Source organism: Nipponia nippon, unplaced genomic scaffold, assembly GCF_047370975.1.
Source record: "Nipponia nippon isolate SJK-2023a ecotype South Korea unplaced genomic scaffold, ASM4737097v1 scaffold_3, whole genome shotgun sequence".
In the NCBI taxonomy this organism is placed as follows: Eukaryota; Metazoa; Chordata; class Aves; order Pelecaniformes; family Threskiornithidae; genus Nipponia; species Nipponia nippon.
Window position 1 is genome coordinate 54,560,846 of NW_028262347.1, and position 24,022 is coordinate 54,584,867.

Sequence of the window (24,022 nt, forward strand, 5' to 3'; positions counted from 1 at the left end):
GAATAACATCACATGCGAGAGTAAAAAAACAGAAGATCATGTGGATTTGGAGCCAACGCGTGTACTGATGCTGTATTTCATGGCGGTTTCACCTGCTGACCCCACTGTAGATTGTGGGTTGTGAACTACATTGTCACAAAAGTTAATCTCTTGGGAAGGACACATACCATTGAGGAGAAATTTCTGGGGGTTAGTTTTGTAGCATGCATATTTCCTTCAAATTCTGTATCTTACTCCCTTCTATTCACTCCTATCAGAGTCAGTCCACTGGTAGCTTTACCTCTAAATTATTTTGATCCTCTGCAAATACATTTTCCTAGGTTTAGGCTAGGCCTCTATCCTTCTTCCAAACACCTGACGTAGCAGCACAGTCCTGGAGCAGTCTATATGCTCTCCTAAAGCTCCTTTTTCTGGTGCTCCAATATTCTGACCACATATCTGGACTTTTTAATTTTGTTTTTTTTTTACAATCATAGACAGTTAGTTTTAGGCTCAACAAAGGAGGAAATGCAAAAAGATTTTGAAAATGTTAGCAGGTGGAGGAGAGGAAGGAAGAAATAATTTCGAAAGTGTCCTTTAGCTTCTTTAATTAAAGGCCAAACTTATTTAAAAGAATAATTACTTATTTCAAATATTATCTTAACATTTTTTTTCTGATATGAAGTTTTGTAAAATTATGTATTCAGTAAAAGACAGAATTACTTCCATCTCGTACTTTTCGCTGAAAATAATAGCCAAGCAAACAGAAAAATTATTAAAATAAAAAAGAATTTTGGAGATGTAGAAGGTAGTGCTCACAGTGGACTGCGATATTTGGATGTGACAGAAATTTTTCAGAACTTCAGGCAGAAATACAAGGACTGATTTTTCTCCGATTCTGGTGTTGGATAAATGCTTTCATGAAGGTCCTTCTTTTGAGCCCGAGTGACTATAGAATCGTAGAATCATAGAATGGTTTGGGTTGGAAGGCACACGCAAAGATCATCTAGTCCAAGCCCCTGCCGTGGGCAAGGACATCTTTCACTAGATCAGGTTGCTCAAAGCCCCGTCCAACCTGACCTTGAACACTTCTGATGATGGAACATCCACAACTTCTCTGGGCAACCTGGTCCAGTGTCCCACCACCCTCGTCATAAAAAATTTCTTCCATATGTCCAATCTAAATCTACCCTCTTTCATCTTATTGCCTCTTGTCCTGTCACTACAGGCCCGGGTGAAAAATCTCCATCCTTCTTATAAGCCCCCTTTATATATTGAAAAGCCACAGTAGGGTCTCCCCGCACCCTTCTCTTCTCCAAGCTGAACAGTCCCAACTCTCTGTGTCTTCACAGGAGAGGTGTTCCAGCCCTCCGATCATTTTTGTGGCCCTCCTCTGGACCTGCTCTAATGGGTCCATGTCTTCTTTGTGCTGGGGATCCCAGATCTGGCTGCAATACTCCAGGTGGGGTCTCATGAGAGCAGAGTGGAAGAATCACCTCCCTCAACCTGCTGGCCACACTTCTTTTGATACAGCCCAGGATAGATTGGCTTTCTAGGCTGCAAGTGCACATTGCTGGCTCATATCCAATTTTTTATCCACCAGTATCCCCAAGTCCTTCTCTGCAGGGCTGCTCTCAATCAGTTCATCCCCCAGTCAGTACTGATATTGGGGATGGCCCCAACCCAGGTGCAGGACTTTGCACTTGGCCTTGTTGAACTTCATGAAGTTCAAATGGGCCTACTCTTCAAACCTGTCAGTGTGCCTCTGGATGGCATCCCTTCCCTCTAGCATAGCAACTGCACCACTCAGCTTGGTGTCATCTGCAGACTTACTGAGGGTGCACTCAATCCCACTATCTATGTCATTGATGAAGGTATTAAACAGTACTGGTCCCAGTATGGACCCACGAGGGACACCACTTGTTACTGGTTCCCACTTGGACATTGAGCTGTTGGCTGTAACTCTTTGGATGAAGCCATCCAGCCAATTATTTATCCATCTGATAGTCCATCCATCAGATCCATACCTCCCCTCAATCACCTCCCTGTCTTCCATATGCTTTGACATAGCTTCCAGGAGGATCTGTTCCAGGATCTTACCAGGCACCAAGGTAAGGCTCACTGGTCAGTAGTTCCCAGGGCCTCCTTTTTATCCTTTAAAAAAAAAAAAAGGCTGTGATAGTCCCTTTTCCCTATGTCTGCCAACTCCCTTGGGACCATGGGATGCATCTTGCCAAGTCCCATGGACTTGTGTATGTTCAGGTTCCTCAGATGGTATCAAACCTTATCTTCTCCTATGATGGAAGGGACTTTGTTCCCTCCGTCCTTGCCTTGAGGTTCAAGGACTTGAGAGATGTAGGAAGAGAGATTTCCAGAAAAAAACTGAGGCAAAAAAATTGTTGAGTACCTCAGCCTTCTCCATGTCGGTTGTCACTAGTTCTCCTGTCTTATTTATTAGAGGTTACATTTTCATTAGTCTTCCTTTTCTGATTAACTTACCTGCAGAAGCCCTTCTTATTATTCTTCACATCCTTTGCCAAATTCAGCTGCAGATGTGCCTTAGCTTTCCTGATCCCATCTCTACACACCTGGACAGCATCCCTATATTCTTCCCAGGATGTGTGTCCCTGCTTCCATGGCCTGTGCATTTACTTCTTGCACTTCAGTTTGACAAGAATGTCCTTACTCAGCCATTCTGGTGTCCTGCCTTCATTGCCTGATTTCTTACACGTGGGAATTGAGAGCATTTGTTCTCTAAGGAGAACATCCTTCAATAGCTGCCAGCTCTGTTCTACTCCTTTATCCCTGAGGGCAGTTTCCCAGGGGGTCCCATCCACTAGTTTCTTAAACATCTGAAAGACCACTCTACTAAAATTCAAGGTCTTGACTTTACTTTTTGCCTGGCCCACATCCCTCAAATTCATGATGGGCCTGGGCCCAGGCTGCAGCCCAGGCTGCCACCAATCTTGACCTCTCTATTTAGTTTATTTGTGTTGGTGAGCAAGGTCCAGTAGTGCTTCTCCTCTGGTTCCGCTGTCTTTCATCTGGATTAAAAAATTATCCTCAGCACACTCAAGGAGTCTCCTGGACCGCTTACAGCTTCCTGTGTCGCTTTTCCAGCAGGTGTTACATTGATTGAAGTCCCCCAGCAGGATCAGAGCCTGTGACTGTGATGCTTCCTGAAGCAAGAAAGCTTTGTCAACATCCTCCCCTTGATCAGACGGCCTGTAGTAAATACAAGACATAAGGTTTCCTTTGTTGGCTTGGCCTCTAATCTTTACCCATAAGCTCTCAACTGTTCATCACTGTTTCTCAAAGACAGCTCTGTGCAATCAATCCATTTTGTTACATAGAGGGCAACCCCCCCTCACCTGTCCTTCCTTGCCTGTTCTGAACTGTTTATAATCATCGACTGCAGCACTCCAGTCTGGTGATTCATCCCACCAAGTGAACTACGACTGTGCTGGAATTTTACTGTTTGCCCAGGAGGCTATATCATAGAATCATTTAGGTTGGAAAAGATCCTTAAGATCATCAAGTCCAACCGTTAACCTAGCACTGCCAAATCCACCGCTAAACCATATCCCTAAATGCCATGTCTACACTTCTAAATACCTCTGGGGGTGGTAACACAGCCACCTCCCTGGGCAGCCTCTTCCAGTGCTTGATAACCCTTTTGGTGAAGAAATTTTTCCTAATATCCAATCTAAACTTCCCCTGGCACAGCTTGAGGCCATTTTCTCTTGTCCTGTCGCTTACTACTTGGGAAAAGAGACCGACCCCCACCTCACCACAACCTTCTTTCAGGTGGTTGTAGAAGGCAATAAGGTCTCCCCTCAGCCTCCTTGTCTCCAGGCTGAACAACCCCAGTTCCCTCACCCGTTCCTCATCAGGCTTGTGCTCTAGACCCTTCACCAGCTTCGTTGCTCTTCTTTGGACGTGCTGCAGCACCTCAATGTCCTTCTTGTAGTGAGGGACCCAAAACTGAACACAGTATTCGAGGTGTAGCCTCACCAGTGCCAAGTACAAGGGGAAGATCACTTCCCTAGTCCTGCTGGCCACACTATTTCTGATACAAGCCAGGATGCTATTGGCTTTCTTGGACACCTGGGCTCACTGCTGGCTCATATTCAGCCAGCTGTTGACCAACACCCCCAGGTCCTTTTCAGCCAGGCAGCTCTCCAGCCACTCTTCCCCCAGCCTGTAGCGTTGCATGGGGTTGTTGTGACCCAAGTGCAGGACCCAGCACGTGGCCTTGTTGAACCTCATACATTTGGCCTCAGCTCATCGATGCAGCCTGTCTGTCTCATAGAGGTGGCATCAGTCTCACAGATGCAGCTGAGGAGGCAGGACTGCAGCATATGTAGGCATATTTCAAATGGTGATCAAGGTCATGCATTAAGCGTATAGCTGCAAAGCCCCATTAACATGTTTTTCACCTTGGGCTGTGTAAGGCTGCACATTATCTTCAATATTTTCTCAGGCAAGTAGCTCTTCCTGATGCCTGAGCTGCTGAGCATTCATACTTTATATATGTGATCCAGTTATCATCTTATCATTCTGACTTATGGGTGCTCCAGGTACATAAGAAACATAAATGAAGTCACAGAGTCACTCAAAGCAATTAAAATCTGCCCTTGATGTAATTCCAGACTTTGGATTACTTCGGAGGCATCTTTCGTTAGTGGATGATGGATTTTATTTAAAAACTGATTTATCATGATGTTCTAAATCATAACACGTTGTTACATGAGTAACAAAACTTTGTGTCTCAATACGGAAAGGGTTACGACTGCATACTGTTCAGTCTCCAGTAAAGGACTCTTCCCCATGATGAAAGGTTTTTGTATTCATATAGATTTTAAATCCCCAGATAGACCAGTAATCTCTTAAAATAAGGAATCTATGACCAAAGGTATGGTAGGGATTAGGCAGAAAATTTACTTATTACAGAGAATCCATAGATACAACTTTCTTCATTTTTCTTAAAATTATTTCCTTGCAAAAATATTCAGATTTTTTTTAAAGTTTTATTTTGATTCAAAGCAAGGGAGAAATAGCTCCTTGATCATTCCAGACTGAATAGATTTCGATAGCTTCCAAGCTCAGTTAAGGGATAATTCCCAGAATTGGGTTCAGAGCAATCAAGCAAGCAGGCAAGCAATCAGTCAAATCAGAAAGTTTCTTGTTCAGTATTTAATGTTGCAATGTAATATAAATATAATATGTATGAAAATGTTACTGTACTGGATGAATTTATGTGTCTATACTAATGGTTTAATAAAAACCCTAGTTTTGCCAGCAGGGAATGTAAATTCAGGTAGAGAGAAAGTAGCTGATCACCGCTCTTCTTTTCTGCTTAACCCATTCCTTTAATAAGCTGGGCAGGTCACAGCGTACACAAAATAGGACGTGTCTGGAAAATGTGTGCACAAACTGGAGACCAGAAGGACATGTAGAACGGAACCTCTGGGTATCACTAATTTGAATATTTCTAATTATTCAGGCAAATGTTTGAGATCTTTTGGGCGGAACATGAACATATGAAATAAGGCATTTCCATGCCACATGAACGTGACATTTCCTTTGCTGCTGCACACTTTGTGCATGTTGTCTGGGATCTCCGAGTGCAGCAGGTCTGGACTGCTGCTGCCTGCCCTGTGCATTGGGGAACAGCAGCTCCTTCCCACTGCAGCTTACTCTGGGGAAGGAGGCGGCAGTCTCTTTCTTAGGCTGTCCACTCCACAGCAGCCTCAGTAAGGGTGCTGTGCCACATGGCCAAGTTTTCATTTGCATTTCAAGATGGTGAGAACAAAATTCTAGTCTTGACTTTTGCCTGGCCCCTGCAGCAGTGTGGGTCTGGTTTTTGTCAGGGTGAAATAAGAAGCGACAAACACATAGTGGTACACCTGTTGCAGAGCTGAACTGTCCTGTACAGTCTCCTACAAGCCGCAGGCAGCGCAGGCAGAGATTGAGTGTCTGAGCCACTTCCTAGCTCCCTGGTGCCTTGGCTCAGAAGACCTGTGATAGATGGTGGAAAGCAATACTACAAAGATGAGATCAATCAGCTGCAGCACTTCAGGCTGTGAAAGACATCTAAGCCACCCTTTCTCCTTGTAGGCTGTGTTAAATGAGCAGCAGAGCACTGCAGGTGAGCACTGAGAAGAAAGCCGGGACACTGGAAAGCTGGCATCCATGGCTCCTTCCCAGACACTTTGAGGCTGGGAAGACCTATGCATTTCAGAACGAGCTTGTGCTCCTCTCCTTCCAGGTGATACCCAGGAAGTCATAGCCAGCCTTTTGGTCCCAGGAGCAACTTTGACTGTTTGCTACAGTCCCAAACTGCTGTTTCCTCCTTCCTCCTCCCCCAAAGAAGTGTTACAGGACTTGCAGATTATTCTGGAAGCTTCCTGACAAGGTTGCTCTGCATGCAGCCCAGTATTCACAGAGTAAGTGAATCTTATTTACAGAATGAGATCAGCAAAATCAGGGGGATGTACCTATGACACCCCTAATTTTTGATGATTCCTTCTCTTAACCTGGCTCACAAGTACCCTGGCTGCCCCACCTGTCAGTAGGATCACTGCAGAGGAAAGTGTGGGGCCACCACCAGCATCCACTTCCCTACAGGATGCTGCCAACTATCACTTAGGCATACAGGCACTTGAGGCAGGTGATCAGCGCAGCTCAGCTTTGACTCACAGGTTCCCTGAGATGTCTTTCTCTCCTCAGGATATTGTGCATTTGCATCACTATATCATCTCTGCCACTAGCTCTCTTCATTGTCCATTTCTTTATTGCCTGACTATGCACAGACAACTGAAGCAAGATAGTGAGGGTGGTAACTATTCTCTGTTCAGCTGGCCAAAGAAATAGTCTGTCTGCTCTGGTGCTTATGAATACCCACCACAAGCTTCTCCTGTCCATCTAGGCCCCCATAGCGACGTTCAGCACATTCCTTGGCTGAGTTGCTATAGCTGAAAACCACAATTCCACAGCAAAAATCAGGAATTGGGGCACTTGATGAGGCAGGGAAGAAGTGGATGCTGCATGTTCAGTAATGACAGGCATTGCTTGTATGCCGTAAGGAAGAACTGGTCCTTCCCTAGGAGGAGTCGGGGTGGGAGAGTGCTGGTTTGTAGTAACTTCCTGGGAACAAGGGGAATAACGAACAAGAGGCACCTTCAGGCAGGTGAGGTGGATGGGAAGGATGACACGAGAAGAAAAGACAAAGGCAAGACAGAACAGGCCAATAGCCACTATAATTAACACCTATGATACTTTGCAGCCAATATTCATAGAAGCAGATGCAATACTGAACTGTGTCACTCCAAGTCAGCACTAGGTCATCTTTCTGCAAATCAAAGGAGCTTGCCCTGATATTATCCCAGCATCAGGAATTTGAGAAGGTGATGCCATGTCGAGCTAGAAAAAGTGATCTGTGCAGGATCAGCAGTGAAGGTTGATGTCTCAGGATCTGCTTGGAAGTGGCTGAAATTTTGCTTCAATCCTCATATCTGTGCTGCCATCATAAACAGCTACCATTAGTAAATGATGGCTATTTGAAAGGGGAGGAGATCCTATATTAAGTCTTATTTAACCTGAGTTAAACAGCCATAACCCTGGAGCACTGGGCGAGTCTGTGGGGACAAGAATGGGACAAGGTCGAGTCAGGAAAGTGCAGCCAGTAGTGTAGTAAAGATAAGGGCTGGCGACCGGAAGATCACGTGCTGTACGGAAAGAGTTAAGGGTCGACCCTCCCTTGTCTCCGCCCCTTATAACATGACACACCTACTGCTGGGGGTATAAAGCCCGGGTCGGCTGGAGATCTAGGGGGATAACCTTGATGTGTAGTGTTTGCTACACAGTGGTGACCCCGACGTGATCAGGCAACAGCGATGGAGCTCGCGGAACTCATAAAGGTACTAAAGTCGGTAACGACAACGGTGCTCAAGCGGGGGTTTGCGGCAAGGCGGCGCCGACCTGCTGCACGTGGTGTGCTGATGGGGCAGGAATCTCCTGGGAACGAAAAGCCAACAAGTTTAGTTTCGGAGGGGACCCAGGCTGGCTGGGAAGGAGTGGCCTGTGGGACACAGACGGAACCGTTGTTACTGGGGGCTGAGCCAACGGAGGAAGGGGAGGTGCAGGGAGACTATGGCGCAGCGGGAACAAAGGAGTCGGGAAAGGTGTTCCCGATACAAGTGGGGAGTTTAGAGCGGCCGCCCACGGAACCTTCGGCACCTCCTGCACCGGTGGATCTACCACTTCCTCAATACCCCTGGGGCGAGTTGCAACAATGTGTGGAAAGGGAAGCTGACTGATAGGTTGCTGGATTGGGTCCCGGGGGCTGATGTGGGATCCCAGCAGTATCGTGAACTACGTGAAGGAAGATGGCGGGAAGGAGAAAAAGAAGGCAAAACACCTGAGGACGCCCCGTTGTATCCCAGTGATCGACGAGTGCTGGACACACAGAGAGCGGAGCGCAGGACATTGAGGGGGTGGTAGGGCTCCCCCGGCACTGTCAGTGATACCTGAGCCACCAGAGGGAACCCCTATCCCTAGGGCAATGGGAAATCAAACTGGTATTCCCTCACAGTGGAGGGAGCCTGTACACGATTACCCCATGAGCTCTGATAGCAGTGAGGGCGAAGGGGGTGACGAGGGATCCTCGATTGTTGCTCATCCGCCCCCGCTTCCGAGACGGACTAACGAGGTTTCAAGGGAACTCGAGGCATTGATCAGCCGATTGAGAGGGGTGGTGGCAAATGCGGAAAGTCTTATGCCAGGGGGAATGCCGAAAGAGAGGGCAAACGGGACAGATTGGCAGATGATTGCAAAAAATTGTGTCTTGGAAGGAGTGCGATTCCAGGCCCCTCCGATTCAAGCATTTCCTATCCGAGCAGCCCCAGGTGGAGGATATGAGTGGCAACCGTTAGATGCAAAGTTGGTGAAAGAATTGGTCACAACGGTGAAAAGTCATGGATTAAATTCCCCAGAGACCCAAGTCCTATTAGACTGTGTTTTTGCAACGCCGCTTGCACCTTTTGATATCATTCAGTTGATGCGGGCCGTATTGACCCCCTCGATGATGGTATTGTTTAGGGAGGAGTGGAGGAATCGGTGCACCCAAGTTGTTATTGAGGCGCAACAGGCCAACCATCCCATGGCAGGAGTGACTTTAGAGCAGCTGATGGGTGAAGGGCAGTTCGCAACTCCTCAGGCACAGGCTCAGCGAATGCGGGGGCGCGATTTTGCTGCATCTTCGAAAGCTGCCCAGGAAGCAATACGCATCATCGCAGCTCTTGATAAAAGGGAGCCTCCATGGGTCCAAATACGGCAATCGTTAAGTGAGCCCTTCACAAAGTTTTTAGACCGGCTGCAAGCGGCGCTCCAGGTTGCTCGACTTCCTGAGCAGGCTAAGGAGGCAATATTGCTTGACTGTGCACGTACGCAAGCAAACCCACAAACTGCAGTGTTGCTAAGACAGTTACCCATAGGGACCACGCTTTCACAGATGATTCGTTATGTGCTGGAACAGGAACAGGCGCAAAGTATGCAACCGGTAGTGGCCGCAGTCCATGCGGCCTGCCGCGGCGCACGACTTATGTGCCATAGGTGTGGGGGGCAAGGACACATGGCGCGACAATGCCCTTCAAAAATAAACACCCCCGGAACAGGGGAAGGAAAGAGAGACCTACGATGCTGGCGCTGTGGGCGACTAGGCCACAGAGCTCGACAGTGCAAATCGGGGAGTCAGCAAAGGAGACCGGGCTGGGGAAACGAGAAGAGGGGATGGCTGAGGGCCGTGCCATCCCCACCTGCCCCAGTGATCAGCTCAGCAGGCCCGACGACAGCAGCGCAATGTATGGCACAGGGAGTCTCTCCTTCCCCGGGACCAGCACAGTCGCCTGCGGTCCCAATGATGCAATATCCAACTCAGCTGCCTTGGGGAGATGGGAGCGCGCAATAGAGGAGGCTGGGGATAGAGCCTCGCCGTATGTGGCACTCACCCTAAACATGACCACACGACCAGAAGTAGATATTATAGTTACCCCATGGCTCCCAGCGTTGGGGGGAACACCACGCCTCGTGTTAAGAGCCCTTTTAGATACAGGAGCGGATGTTACAGTAATCCCATCACATCTATGGCCAGATGATTGGCCACTCAAACCGAGAGGTTCGCTGCAAGGCGTGGGAGGCATGCAGACCTCGCATCAAAGCAGGAACCCAATGCAAATTATGTTGAAGGATCCGGAATCTGGACAAGCTAGGGTAGCATGGTGTAACCCTGTCATTGCTGAGTTACCCATTGTCATCTTGGGACGATGTTGCTTGCAGAAGATGAATATAGTGCTGCGTACAAATTTATCATAATGGCCACTGCCTGTGTCCGCCCATTAAAACTCACCTGGTTGACAGATAAACCAGTGTGGGTAGAGCAGTGGCCATTGACAGAGGAAAAGAGGGCGGCTGTTCGACAATTGGTACAACGAGAACTTGACGCAGGACACATCGAACCCTCTACAAGTCCCTGGAACACCCCCATTTTCGTGATAAAGAAAAAATCGGGAGCGTGGCGACTGCTACATGATCTACGCGCAGTTAATGCATGTATACAAGACATGGGTCCGCTACAAGCGGGCCTCCTTCTCCGGCCATGATTCCACCTGACTATCAAATAGTGGTTATAGATATTAGAGATTGCTTTTTTAGTGTTCCCTTGCATGAAGAAGATAGAGTACGCTTTGCCTTTACTGTTCCTGAGCCTAACAATCAACACCCGTGCGCCAGATATCAATGGAAGGTGTTACCCCAGGGCATGAAAAACTCACCAGTCTTGTGTCAAATTGCTGTAGCTGCTGCGATACGCCCTATTCGAGAAAATTTCCCTACGGTCATCATTTTCCATTACATGGATGACGTGTTACTGGCGTCCAACCAAGAGGAGTTACTGGAAAAGGCACGCGTGCAGCTGATAGTCAGTTTGGAGCGACATGGGTTACACATTGAGCCTCGGAAAACACAGGTAGGGCGTGCAGTAAAGTATTTAGGTACTCAACTGAGGCCACGAAGCGTGACAGCACAATCATTTGAAATTCGGACTACAGTGACAACACTCCATGAGGCACAAAAATTAATTGGACAACTATTGTGGCTTAGAAACTTTATTCCAATATCTGAGGCAGAAATGACTACCTTATATCAACTCCTGAAAGGAGGAGAGTCCCCCTAGCTCCAAGGACTCTTTCAAGAAACCATCAGGAGATTCTTAGGACAATTATGGAGCGAGCCCAGCATTGGGGGTCTCGCTCGATTTACACCTGAACAACCGGTCACTGCCCTGATTTACATGACCGATACCGCTGGCCATGGTTTACTAATTCAAAATAATGGTGAAAAAGGCTGGCCTTTTGCTTGGTTGTATCAAGGCAAACCAAAGACGGCTTTAATTTCTTGGCCAACATTATTATCCCAGCTTATTCTCCGCTGTCGGAGGCAAACTCAACACTTAACAGGGAAGGACCCGGAGGTCATCGCATTGCCCTGTTCTTTGGCACAGTGGGAGTTGGTACTTCCACAAGTGGGGCTCCTGCAAGCGGCGATAGCTGAATTTACGGGTCGTATTGAAGGTCTAAGACCACACCCCTGTGGGGAGATAATCCAGGTACTCCATTTTTTGCCAGCTAGTGCCATAGTTGAACAACCCACCGGAGGCCGCACGGTTTTTACCGACGCGTCATCGATTACTGGGAAAGCTGTCGTTACATGGCAGGAGGATGGTCAGTGGACCCACATTAGTTATCAAGATCAAGGGCAATCCGTGCAGTATCTTGAGGCCAAGGCGGTATGGATGGCTCTCACTCAATGGCCCGAAGAGGCCTTGGATCTAATCACAGACTCTTGCTATGTATATAAGTTACTGAAGAAGTGCCGATGGGCACTTGGGGCAACGTCAGAGATTGCCGGAATGTTGCTCACCGCACTGCAAATGAGAACCGCTCCTGTCTGTCCTATCCATGTTAATAGTCATAGTTCCATACCGAGTTTTTTCTTTCTGCTGGGAATGAAATAGCGGACAGCTTAGCAAAGAGCGTACTGGCGGTTGAAGAAACTTCTAACCTAAGGCGAGCTTTCCGCCTGCATGAGCTCCTCCACTGTGGAGCTCGCGGTTTAGCTAGGCTCGCTGGCATTACGTTGCAAGATGCTCGCTCTGTGATTGCTGCTTGTCCTGTGTGTTCCAAAGGTCCCCTCTGGGAGGCAGGGGTAAACCCTCGAGGGTTGCAGCCCAACCAAATATGGCAGTCTGATGTTACGATTTATGAACCCTTTAATCCACGTAAGTATCTGCATGTCACAGTTGATACCTGCAGTGGAGTTATTTTAGCGACTATGCATGCTAAACAAAATGCTCTCTCAGTTATTTTACATTGGCAGGACTGTATGGCGCAACTTGGCATCCCACAAAAAATTAAAACAGATAATGGAGCGGCATATGTCAGCAAGAAGACAAAGGACTTTTGCGCGCGCTGGGATATTCAGTTGAGTCATGGCATTCCCTATAACAGTACGGGCCAAAGCATTGTAGAACGCGCGCACCGCACATTAAAAGAGTTACTCGACCGACTTAGGGAGGGGGAAAAGATAAGCCCAGGAACAGGGGTTCCCCTCCCCTTGACCCTCCCTTATTTCGGGCACAGCGTCTGTTGACGACGGCACTAATTACCTTAAATCATACCATTCGAGGGAACACCTATAAAACCCAGACTGCAACCCAGGCACATTTCCGGCTCGATGAGAACGAAGGGCCTTACCCTTTGGTTCAAGTACGGGACCTGCAAACCCGTGAATGGGGGGCCCTTATTCCCTCCGTTGCTTGGGACGTGGGTATGCGTGTGTGCAAACCGAGAAAGGGACGCTAGAATGGGTACCCAGTCGAAATATTCGACCGTATAGACATTAATCAATCTATTGAGTCTTATCTTGACAGGTTACCATTTCCCTATGCATCCTGATGGTGTGGGGGAGTAATGAGGGAGCCGCGACGAACTACTGGCTGGACTGGGCAAAATCTATGAACGTAACGGATGCGTGTCTGTATAAGTCTTACCATATATCGATTATTTTACACGCAGCTTCCCCAGCAAGATCCAGAACTACTGGAGCTAAGGGAGGGGGAAATGTAGTAAAGATAAGGGCTGGCGACCGGAAGATCACGTGCTGTACGGAAAGAGTTAAGGGTCGACCCTCCCTTGTCTCCGCCCCTTATAACATGACACACCTACTGCTGGGGGTATAAAGCCCGGGTCGGCTGGAGATCTAGGGGGATAACCTTGATGTGTAGTGTTTGCTACACAGTAGGACAGAGTCAGAGAGGCACAGGCACAGCATGTAAGGTAAGGCCTGAGTGTAAATGCAACCGCAAAGCTGAGAGGTGGAAATCAAGGGGTGGAGGGCAAGATCTTGAGAAATCCTCAAACAAATCGCCTTCAAGTCTGGCAAAGGGAAAGGGAGAAAGAAGGTCCTAGGAACAAGAAGTGTGTTTTCCTTCTGGGAACAGAGTCCAATTGGATGCAGAAGTACAAGCAGCACTGCCATGAAATCTGCCTGTACACGGTTAATGTGGTAAATAAAGCGGTTTTGCCCTGCATTGCTGGCCCAGGATCGCATTTTCCATCGTGTGGAACCGGTGCCCAGAACTCCCTTTCCAAATGTCACTCTGTGTTCAGGGAATCAATTCTTCCATAACACCTGAAAGCACACAAAAAGTTAGGAGAGGAATAAGCTGGCTGAGTATCTCTGTGGGCTGTTGCTGCGGGAAAGACAGTGCTTTGTAAGAACAACAGGGTGCTAAACCCCCTGTCGTTAGATGTGTGAGTTTTTTAGTTTTCCTTAGATGCGTTCCCATTTCCTTTGACATCGGGTTGGTAGCTCCACCCTGAGGAATGAGTTGGGTTTACTCGTTTTCAGCTGTCCATACAATTTAGTTCGTGTTTAGAAAGATGTCCAACTAACCTTTGTGGCTCGTATGTTTCTGTTTGCTTGTGCTTGTGGCTGCCGGGCGAAGTTTGATAAGCAACTCCCAAAGGAAAACTGATTTGTACTGCCTGGGATTTCTTTCTACCGCACCTTCTGGTTCTGATTCCAGCCGTTTCTCATCGTCTCTTTTCATGGCACTTAGATGTCTCTCCCAGGCTATATACAATATACACCAGTGTCTGTTAGGGAGAAGACGCTGACGGGTGATAAATGGCAGAGAAGTGACACATGTCTGCAAAAAGCCAACGAGAAGAGGATTTTAATTTAGATTCTCTTCATCTCAAGGAAAAAAAAAAATCCTGGAGCCATGCGACTTTCTAAGGGCACAGATCGTATGCAAGCGAAAGTGTTAAGTGGATTGGTAAAATATTTGTTTATATCGGTGATGGTCGCCGTAGTTTTGAGGGGAGAAGGCACTTCGTCCCAGCACTGAGAAGAGGAACTTTATCGCCACCTCATGCGAAGCTATTCTTACCGTTGTTGCTAACTATTCCACTCTGAAGAGACCGTATGAAGCTGTTCTTGGCCAGCTAAGGGTAACAGCTAAGATAATCAATTAGTGATAAGTAATGTGTAGCTCTTAATCAGGCGAAGGGTGGCTTCCCTGACAAATCTGTACACGAGGTTGTGCTACTGACAGAAGGCGGAGGGGGGCGGAGCTCCTCCCGGGTAATCTGCCTCTTGTGCAGGCTGGGAGGAGAGTTTCGACTGCTGAAAGGCACAGCGCCGGGCTGCACCGAGCGCTGCCTGCGCAGACCTTGCCGTGCCACACGGAGCGAAGGGAGGCTAAGGACTCCGCGCCGCCCCTTCGCTGCGGGCTCTGCCGGCGCCTCCCTCTCCCCCGGCCGGGGATCCCTCCCACGGCCGCATGTGTGCGCGGCGCTCGGAGCCGCAGTTGCAGCCGCCGTGGAGAGGCGGTGGAGTATGCCGGCCTAAAGCTCGGGGAAACCGCGGAGGAATGGGCGTGGGGAAACGGAGAGGAGGAGGGCCGGGGCAGGCGGTGTGGTGTAAGCCGGCCGCCAGCGAGTGCCCTGCTGTGGCTCAGCCCCGAGCCTGACCGCCGCAGCCTCTCCTCTCTGATTTCTCCCTTCGTGGCTATTTCCCATGTGAGTGAGCCCCGCCAGAGGTCTGGCCAGCAGCAAATGGAGGGACGGAGGTCTGGGGAGACGTTCGATACTTGCATACGGGATAAAACACGGACTGGACTTCAGCAGTTCCAACACTCCGAAAATTTCCACGTACGATCGCTTTTCCCCACAACAACGAGTCAAGTCAGAGCCTCAGTACCGAGAGGCGAAGCAGGGCAGGATGGCTGCCGGCCCCACGCCTGTCCCTCCTACACAGGGCGGGCGAGGTGGCGTGCAGCGGCTGGGGAGAGGAGCTGCTCCGGGACAAGGCTGGGAGTATGCGCAACCCTTCTGTTTCTTCACTTACTGCTGAAGCCCGGTAAGGGTTAATTTGGGGCCCACGGGTACGACAGCTCCGTTCAAGGGCTTCCGGCAGTGGTGCATGAAACAGAAGGGAATTGAGCCCCTGACACGAATGTTTCCAGGAAGGAACAGCCAGGTGAGACAAATACAGCTTCGTTACGGGAACGTGTGTGTAATTAACATCTCGGTCACAAGGCCAGGCCGGGAGCAGAGCGGGGAGCACGGGAGGGAGCACAGCGCGGCGGGACGCGGCGCCGGGGCCAGAGAGGAACGAGCCGTCTCTTATGCGCTGGGCGCCGCCGCCGAGCTCCCGAGCGCGATGGGCACCTTCGCGATCATCGCGTCTTACTGAGCAGGCGTGGGTCCCTGCCCTCGGGCAGGGCGGGCAGCAGGGCAGCGCCGTGCTCGGCGAACGGGACACGGAAATCCACGAGCAAGTAGGTGGTCCCGGCGCTGTACTATCGCAGGTTGCGGAAGCTCGACCGAAGAAACCAGAAGTGAAACTGGCAAAAGATGATCTAAGTGAAGTGCACGATACACTCACTCCCACGTCGTCAAGCAGTAGGAGAAGGAAGACCTGATGTCCCCTTCCAAGTGCTCGGGGATCCCAACACGGAGCACTTCTTACGGTGACCTTAGAGACCGCTGCTGCGTTCCAGTACGCTGCTTTGTTCAGTATACACATCCTTCACTTCCTCAACGATCCGCAACATGTTTACCATAAAACGATACGCAAACACACACACACGGCGTCTCCGACATCGCACTGCGCCTCACTGAAACACGCATCGTACTGCGCTCCCAAAAAAAAGACCGTACACCCCGAAACACACATTAGATTTTCCCTCCCCGATGCAAACATCACCGTGCACTGCCCGGCGCACACATCGACCTGCACACGGTGCTGCCATCGCTCTGCGCCTCCTGAAACATATATAGCTCTGCTCCCCGACGGAGACACACATCGCCCTGCGTAGGACACAGCCATCGTTCTGCGTCCCCCCCGAAACAAAACGCTCTGCGCTCCCCAAACCGCGTTACCCTTACGCCCCGACACACACAGCGCTGCGATCCTCCCCTACAGACACATCGCCCCGCTCCCCGAAGACACTCCCATCGCTCTGCGCCGGCTGACTACACGTCGCTCCGCGCCCCACGGAAAGCACACCCCTTTGTTCCCACGGCACACGCACCACGCATATGGCTCTACGGCGGTGACAAACATATCGCTCCTCTCCCCACGACAACACACACATCGCTCTGCGCTCCGCACAACACACACCGTCCTGCGCTCCAAACGAATCACTCCGCTCCCCCGATGCACACATCATTCTACGCCTTCATAAATACGTCACTCTTCGTCCCCCCGAAACACGTATCTCCGACCCCACAAACTCATTACCCTTACGCCCACACATAAACATTGCTTTATGCCTCCCCGAAACGTACCACCTTGAGCCCAACGACACAAACATCACCGTGCGCGACGACGGACACAGCCATCGCTTCCCGCCCGAAGGGGCTCGATCGCCCTGCTCTCGGCGGGACGCCCGTCTCTTAGCGCGGCGAAGGGGCTCGATCGCCCTGCTCTCGGCGGGACGCTCGTCTCAGCGCGGCGAGGAGGCTCTATTGCCCTGCTCTCGGCGGGAACAGCCATCGCTTCCCGCCCGAAGAGGCGCCGGCGGGACGCCCATCTCTTGCGCCGCGAAGACAGTGCATCGCTTAACGGCTCCTCGGCCGAAGACACTCACATCGCTCGACGAGCACAAAAATCGCTTCACGCCCGAAGACACTCCATAGCTCTGCGCCCCGCCATAGCGGCACGTCTCTGCGCCACCCGAAGCACACATGCCTTTGCTCCCCAGGACAGACAGAGGGTCGCGCTTATGGCTCTGCGGCGATCACAAACGCTCTTCTCCCCACGATCACACACATCGTGCTGCTCTTGATCGACGACAGCAGCGCCCGGGGTGGGAACTTCTGCGCCCGCGTTTCTGTGGCCACAGAGTCACACAGCCGTCGGAGGTGGGGCTTCGTCACCTATAACTGGCAGCCCACTATATAACGAGGTTGACAGTGTTATGCCATGCCCGAGCCGGCCAAGTCCGCCCCCGCGCCCAAGAAGGGCTCCAAGAAGGCGGTGACCAAGACGCAGAAGAAGGGCGACAAGAAGCGCAAGAAGAGCCGCAAGGAGAGCTACTCGATCTACGTGTACAAGGTGCTGAAGCAGGTGCACCCCGACACGGGCATCTCGTCCAAGGCCATGGGCATCATGAACTCCTTCGTCAACGACATCTTCGAGCGCATCGCCGGCGAGGCCTCGCGCCTGGCGCACTACAACAAGCGCTCCACCATCACCTCGCGGGAGATCCAGACGGCCGTGCGGCTCCTGCTGCCCGGCGAGCTGGCCAAGCACGCCGTCTCTGCGGCCGTCACCAAGTACACCAGCTCTAAGTAAGCTGCCTCTGTAGAAGTTATTTAACTTCTCTGTCTTCTAATTCTCTCTCGTATGGTGTCCTCGGGACCAGTTTTTTACTGGTATTACAGTTTTTCCTGTTTCTCTGAGTCTGAGATCTTAACCTGATGCTGTAAACACGCAAAATGACAGAATCTTCGGAAACGCCCATCGGGGGCAGCAAGGGCTAAAAATAGCAGTCGTTCACGCGCGATTAGACGTTGACTCTCTGAATGTTAGTCTATTCTGAAAACATTAACAATCTTGTGTTAGGAACCTTAGAAAAACATAAACGGAAATAGCTTAATTAATCCTTCAAGGCATACATTTTAAACAGAAGATTTTTTTTCCAGATAGGGAAGACCAATAAAACAAAGCACTAAAAAACCCCCAAACCTGTTTTCTCACTAATTACTTGCATATATCTATGACTGATAATACAGAAGTTTGTTGTATGAGAACAGGGAGAAAGAATGGACCAGGGCTGAAGCCAGCCTGAGTCAGGGAGAGCAATCATTGTAACCGCTTTCCCTTTTCTCATTTCAGATGGCAGGGACTTTTGCTGAACAATAGCATGCTTCGGACAGCACTAGGAAGGTGCCCTATAAATAGCTGGCAATCGATGCAGCCCACAACAGCGTGCCCACAGACAGGTAGCATGAAGAAGACTCACTGGTTATAGCTGGGTTCAGTGGTGTAGAGAAATCTGTAAAGAAAAAAGACCACAAGGAGTAGGGACCAAACTCAGGGGTTGTGTTCTTAATAGTAAACTGTACTAGAGCTTTTATATCATTGGGATTGAACATTTATAATTAAGATAATCAGAGAACATACCATCAGTAAAACCAAAATTAAATATAGAAATTAAAGCCCTTTTACTGGAGAGGTGGGTGGCTCTTAAAAGAGCCTTTGGTTTAGATCGTTCAGAGATTTACTTGGAGCTGGTGTATTTTGTGACAGCTTTGGTGCCCTCGGAGACGGCGTGCTTGGCCAGCTCGCCAGGCAGCAGGAGCCGCACGGCCGTCTGGATCTCCCGCGAGGTGATGGTGGAGCGCTTGTTGTAGTGCGCCAGGCGCGAGGCCTCGCCGGCGATGCGCTCGAAGATGTCGTTGACGAAGGAGTTCATGATGCCCATGGCCTTGGACGAGATGCCCGTGTCGGGGTGCACCTGCTTCAGCACCTTGTACACGTAGATCGAGTAGCTCTCCTTGCGGCTCTTCTTGCGCTTCTTGTCGCCCTTCTTCTGCGTCTTGGTCACCGCCTTCTTGGAGCCCTTCTTGGGCGCGGGGGCGGACTTGGCCGGCTCGGGCATGGCAGCAAAAGCGCTTCTCGCTCACCAAGGCGCAGCCACAACCGAGCGCCGGGTAACGCCGCCGCCCGCCGGAGCCCTTTATAGCGGCGCTGTGCAAAGCGGCGGCTCGAGAGCGTCGCTCCGCCATTGGCTGGACGTCCGCCGGCAGGTCGTCACCACGCGCGAAGCTTTGCTATTGGGCAGATGTCGATCCGCCTTGCCATTGGCTGCCGGCACTGCGCTGTCCTCCCAGCCAATCAGCGCGTGCGCCGCCGCTCCGCCCGAGCGGTATAAAAGCGGGCGGGCGCGATGGGAGCGGGTCGCTGTTTCGGCGGAGCTGCGTGGCGCGTCGTTGGACGGAGAGGCTGCGATGTCGGGCCGCGGGAAGCAGGGCGGGAAGGCGCGGGCCAAGGCCAAGTCGCGCTCGTCGCGGGCCGGGCTGCAGTTCCCCGTGGGCCGCGTGCACCGGCTGCTGCGCAAGGGCAACTACGCGGAGCGGGTGGGCGCCGGCGCCCCGGTGTACCTGGCGGCCGTGCTGGAGTACCTGACGGCCGAGATCCTGGAGCTGGCGGGCAACGCGGCCCGCGACAACAAGAAGACGCGCATCATCCCCCGCCACCTGCAGCTGGCCATCCGCAACGACGAGGAGCTCAACAAGCTGCTGGGCAAGGTGACGATCGCGCAGGGTGGGGTGCTGCCCAACATCCAGGCCGTGCTGCTGCCCAAGAAGACCGACAGCCACAAGGCTAAAGCCAAGTGACCTTATCCAAGACTAATCAGGAAACAAAACAGACAAAAGGTTCTTTTCAGAGCCACCCACAATGATCATAAAGGGTGGAGTCGCTCTCTGGGGTTTTGATTCTTCGAGTGAATGCAGGCAGAAACATGTGAGCTACTACTCCTTAACGTGATTTTGCCTTAATTATGCTGGTTTTTGTTTCTGCTTACGTTTCTTGTAGAGACTGTGTTTTTATTAATACTAAATATTAGTTTTTAAAAACTTGGACAGACCATCTGAAGGGTTAAGTTTAGTTTCTTGTTTCTTTTTTAGAATTTCCTGGTTTATTTTTAATAAAATATTTTTATGGTTTGTGAATTTTTGGACAGTTTTAACGTGTCAGCAGTAGGATCTATGTTTTTGTATAATATTAGAGTAAATATTGCATGTCCTAGTAAGCCAGGTCTGGCTTTGCTGTGAGTGCTCTATGCAGTGTTTATTAAAGGATGATATAAAGTGATGTCTTCCTATCAATCTATATTATTTCTGTTCTGTTCAAGACTCTAAGAGTAGTCGATCGCTGTTCCAACTCTAGGTGACACGGAGTTTTCAAACTTAGCGAGAAGGTGGAGGACTAAAAGCAAAGCGCTCACACACAAAAATAAAACCCTGAGGAAATCACATGGTCCCCGCAGTGACCCTGAACCAATTCTTTTGCAATATGCAGGGTGTTCACTGCCTCGGGCCCTTTGTTAATTTCCATTTTTTGCTGCGTTTTAATGCTATCATGTGAGAGAGCCACGCTGCCTTTCCTTGGCAGAGTTAACTCTGCAGAGCACTAGGGCAAGATTTCGGGCGGGGTTACCAGTACCCTTAGTGAGCTGCCTGATGTGATGTGCTACCACGGGGATGGCTGCTGCATTCCACTAGGAAAGAGCACTATTGGTTTTAATTTTGTTTTCCTGGCACTCCTGGCTGGATCCGCCCCCTCTTCTCCATGAGGTATGGGGAGTTTCGAGCTCCCACCTCGTTTTGGGAGAAGGCGAGTGGCTCTTAGAAGAGCTGCTGCTCTTCCAGCAGGGCACAGTGTTGCCTTAAAGTTGTTTCTCTGCTTTGGTGCTGCCCTGCTTGCTTCTGATTTCCTTCGGGCTTTAGTGGGGTTCCTCCCTGCTTTTTTAGCATTACAGTCTTGTGCAGGCTCTTGCTGCAGAGGCTGCCAGCTTCTTGACCTTCCTGGGGCTCTTTTTTGTGCTCCAGTGGAGGTGGACATGGCCTTGGTGATCAGCTTGGTGGCACTGGAGCAATAGGAGTGGTTTTCAACGCGGCCATGGTTTTCCCCATCTCTGTTCTCCGGTATAAGAAGAAGAGATATGTGGGCTAACGTATCTGTGGACCTAGTGCTTGCTGAGTTTAGCTTTCCTGAAATTGAGTTGGTAATAAGTTCACCCATCTACAAGGGAGGAAACTCTCCACTCCCCTCTGTGTGTGTGTGTTTCTTCCACATGATGAAACTGGTATCTGCATATCGGAACCGCTGGGGATTGTAGCAAAAATAGGGAAGGTCCTGCGAAAACCTCTGGATACATGTGCATCATCTCGATGTCGTGTGAGAGGGCTTAAATTCTAGTTTCTAGACTGCAAAGGACAATCTTTTGGATTTCTTTCCCTTACTAATGAATCCTCTGGTATCAAAAGTACAAATGCAATAGTACAGAAGATATAGCGTTCGTTACTATTCTTGTAGGTATTCCTCTTATTTCCCTGTTGCAGAATGCGTTTAAGCATTATATAGCTCTAGTGCCAAATCATATATCTGGGAAACAAAGCCTTAAAAAACCGATAGGGATATGTGAGGTCTAAACTGTGAAGGGCCACAAGGCCTCACATGTGTATTGTACAGCCAGACACTTTTGTAAACGTGTTTCATAGACGTGGTTTGCAAAAACTGGGGTAAGCGGGCAGATTGGTTTTGAAAATATATATATTTCTTGACAAGGCGAGTGTGAACACCTGCAGTCTCTTATAAGCGGCACAGGCAGATTCCCGGTTATTTCTTTAACGTTAACTCAGTTTTGCAACAGCAGAACGAGAGAGGAAGGTGAAAACGCCTGTCATCAAAAGACAGAGAGAAATCTGCCTCCTCTAGCCCGTGTGAATGGGACCACTTAGCAACTCCGAGGAGCCGGCGCTCCGGGCGGCAAAAGGCGGCGCATCCCCCGCCCCCGGCGGGTCCCGCTCCCGCGGACGGCGGCCGCTGATGGGGCAGCCGCCACTGCACAGCCCTCTTCACCCACCGCGCCTGAGGAAAGGGGAACGCGCGCTGTTTCGGACGGCGGGTCGCACAACGGCACCCGGATTGAATTGCTGGCTGGACATGGAAACGAATTAATTACGTATGAATTTGTCTCTTTCTTCGTTGTGCTTGTTATTCCTCGAGGGAGGGAAGCAGAAAACGAACCAAAACACCCGGAAGGGTTTTTAATATGTAGTAAGCAGTATTGGCTTTATTGTGCGATTTATCCCACGAGTTTAATTTGGGTACGTTTATGAAGAAGAACTCGGGCTGAAGCCGGATTATCTCGTCGCTGCGTAAATGCAGCGGGTGGTGGATAACGGAGGGGACAGTCCCCACCAGGACCCCTCGTGTCTCCTGCCACGACAAAACCCTCCGGGTTTCTCGGTCCGGCCGTGGCAAGCGGAGATTTTCTTACTCCCCACGCCGCTGCCAGAGATGGGAATTCAAGGACTGATCTGCGTCCATTGCGGAGTCGAAGGAGGGAGTGCGGTGTAACACGGCTGATTCGAGAAGAGAGGCCGGGAGGGAGGCCGGGCTGGGCGGAGAAAAACGACGCAAAGGCGATGAAAACGGTCGGTACCTCCGGAAAGGGCAGAGCAGGGCCCCGGATTTTTAAACCCAGAAACCAGCTATTTCCTTTTCACTTCTTTTCCCCAATTAAAGTATTTTTAACTCCTTCGTTGTCAAGAAATAAACCTGCAGGGTAAGCGGAAGAGTCCACATTATTCAGTTCGCATAAATGCTGTAAACAGACCCCAGTTCTTCTGAAGCTTCCTGATGTCCCCTGTTGTTTATATCCTGTGCCATTGCCTGCTGAGAAATACGGTCTTTCATGCAAATGTTCTCAGGTGGAAAACACTGTCAAAATGAAAAATGAGTAAAAGGCTTATCTGCCTTCATTGTGTTATGAAAAGGGTGAATAGCTCTGATATTGTCTTTATCAACGTTTTAGAAACCTTCATTGTTTGATTTTTGCCCCGTCAATAAATGCACAATTAGAAGCTGCTATTATGAGTCTGAAGTACAACACACACACCCCATGAGGTTTCCAGGGACAAGTAAGTATCCGTTAAGGCTAAAACTCCAGGAGCTAAAAATGCCTTACACCCATATGACCATTTCACTTCTTCCACGGGATTTATACCAGAGTTTTCAAAAGACAGAGTTTAAAAGCCCCTGCATGTAGGGAGTGGAAGCGATTCAGATGATACATTATCTGGGCTTCCTGAGCCAGCTCAGCTGAGCCCAGGCACCCAGCTTTGCCTGGGATGCGGTCAGCCAGGTCTGCTGGTGCTTGGAGCACAGGAGAAGGCAATCCTATTTAAAGACGTATTTCAATGTGTAGAAAGATTGGGGCTATGTCATTCTTAAGGTAATTCTTGTCCTCTTTTCTAACCGCGATGTTTAAAGATGCTAACCTTGCTGTGTCCTAAGCACCCGAGGCAAAAAAATACTTTATCATGTGGAGTGTTCAGATTGTTTCACGTTGCAACGGTTGCTACTTGCTACAAAGGAAAAGGGGGTGCATACAAGAGATGCATGCATTTCTTTATAGCTCTGATGCTGCACAAAGGTAATGCAAGATCCTTTACTCTCTCTCAAGTCCAAATTTCAGCTGTAACTCTCCATGTGTGCCCTCTTCTTATTTTGGGAATTATTTCTTCCATTTTCCTGTGACCCTTTCTAGTACAAAATTTACATTCAATGCAAGTAGGACTACAACCACAAAAAGATTATGGATTTTACTGGTGATGAAAATTCCAAGCTGTCCCGATAATCCTTTCACACACAATCTACTTATTTTCTAATTTTAAAA

At 49.8% G+C, this 24,022-nt stretch overlaps 3 protein-coding genes across 4 annotated transcripts; 2 read left to right on the plus strand and 1 right to left on the minus strand.

Annotated features, from left to right (window-relative positions):
* The first annotated feature begins 17,532 nt into the window (after positions 1 to 17,532).
* LOC104022817 (histone H2B 1/2/3/4/6) lies at positions 17,533 to 17,904 on the plus strand. Its single transcript, XM_009476572.2, has one exon. It carries the CDS (start codon positions 17,533 to 17,535, stop codon positions 17,902 to 17,904), a length of 372 nt encoding a protein of 123 aa, XP_009474847.2.
* A 16-nt stretch (positions 17,905 to 17,920) lies between these two features.
* Positions 17,921 to 19,262, minus strand: LOC104022818 (histone H2B 1/2/3/4/6). Of its 2 annotated transcripts, XM_087764954.1 has the most exons (2): positions 18,837 to 19,262; positions 17,928 to 18,607 (listed from the first exon to the last, which is right to left on the minus strand). In XM_087764954.1, the coding sequence occupies exons 1-2, from the start codon at positions 19,211 to 19,213 to the stop codon at positions 18,571 to 18,573; spliced, it is 414 nt and encodes a 137-aa protein (XP_087621080.1). In that variant the 5' UTR covers positions 19,214 to 19,262; the 3' UTR covers positions 17,928 to 18,570. The 2 variants fall into 2 exon arrangements, with proteins under 2 accessions (XP_087621081.1, XP_087621080.1); XM_087764955.1 differs by having other exon boundaries at positions 17,921 to 19,261.
* A 38-nt stretch (positions 19,263 to 19,300) lies between these two features.
* Positions 19,301 to 20,288, plus strand: LOC104022821 (histone H2A-IV). Its single transcript, XM_009476577.2, has one exon. The coding sequence runs from the start codon at positions 19,563 to 19,565 to the stop codon at positions 19,950 to 19,952; it is 390 nt and encodes a 129-aa protein (XP_009474852.2). The 5' UTR covers positions 19,301 to 19,562; the 3' UTR covers positions 19,953 to 20,288.
* Positions 20,289 to 24,022: the final 3,734 nt, after the last annotated feature.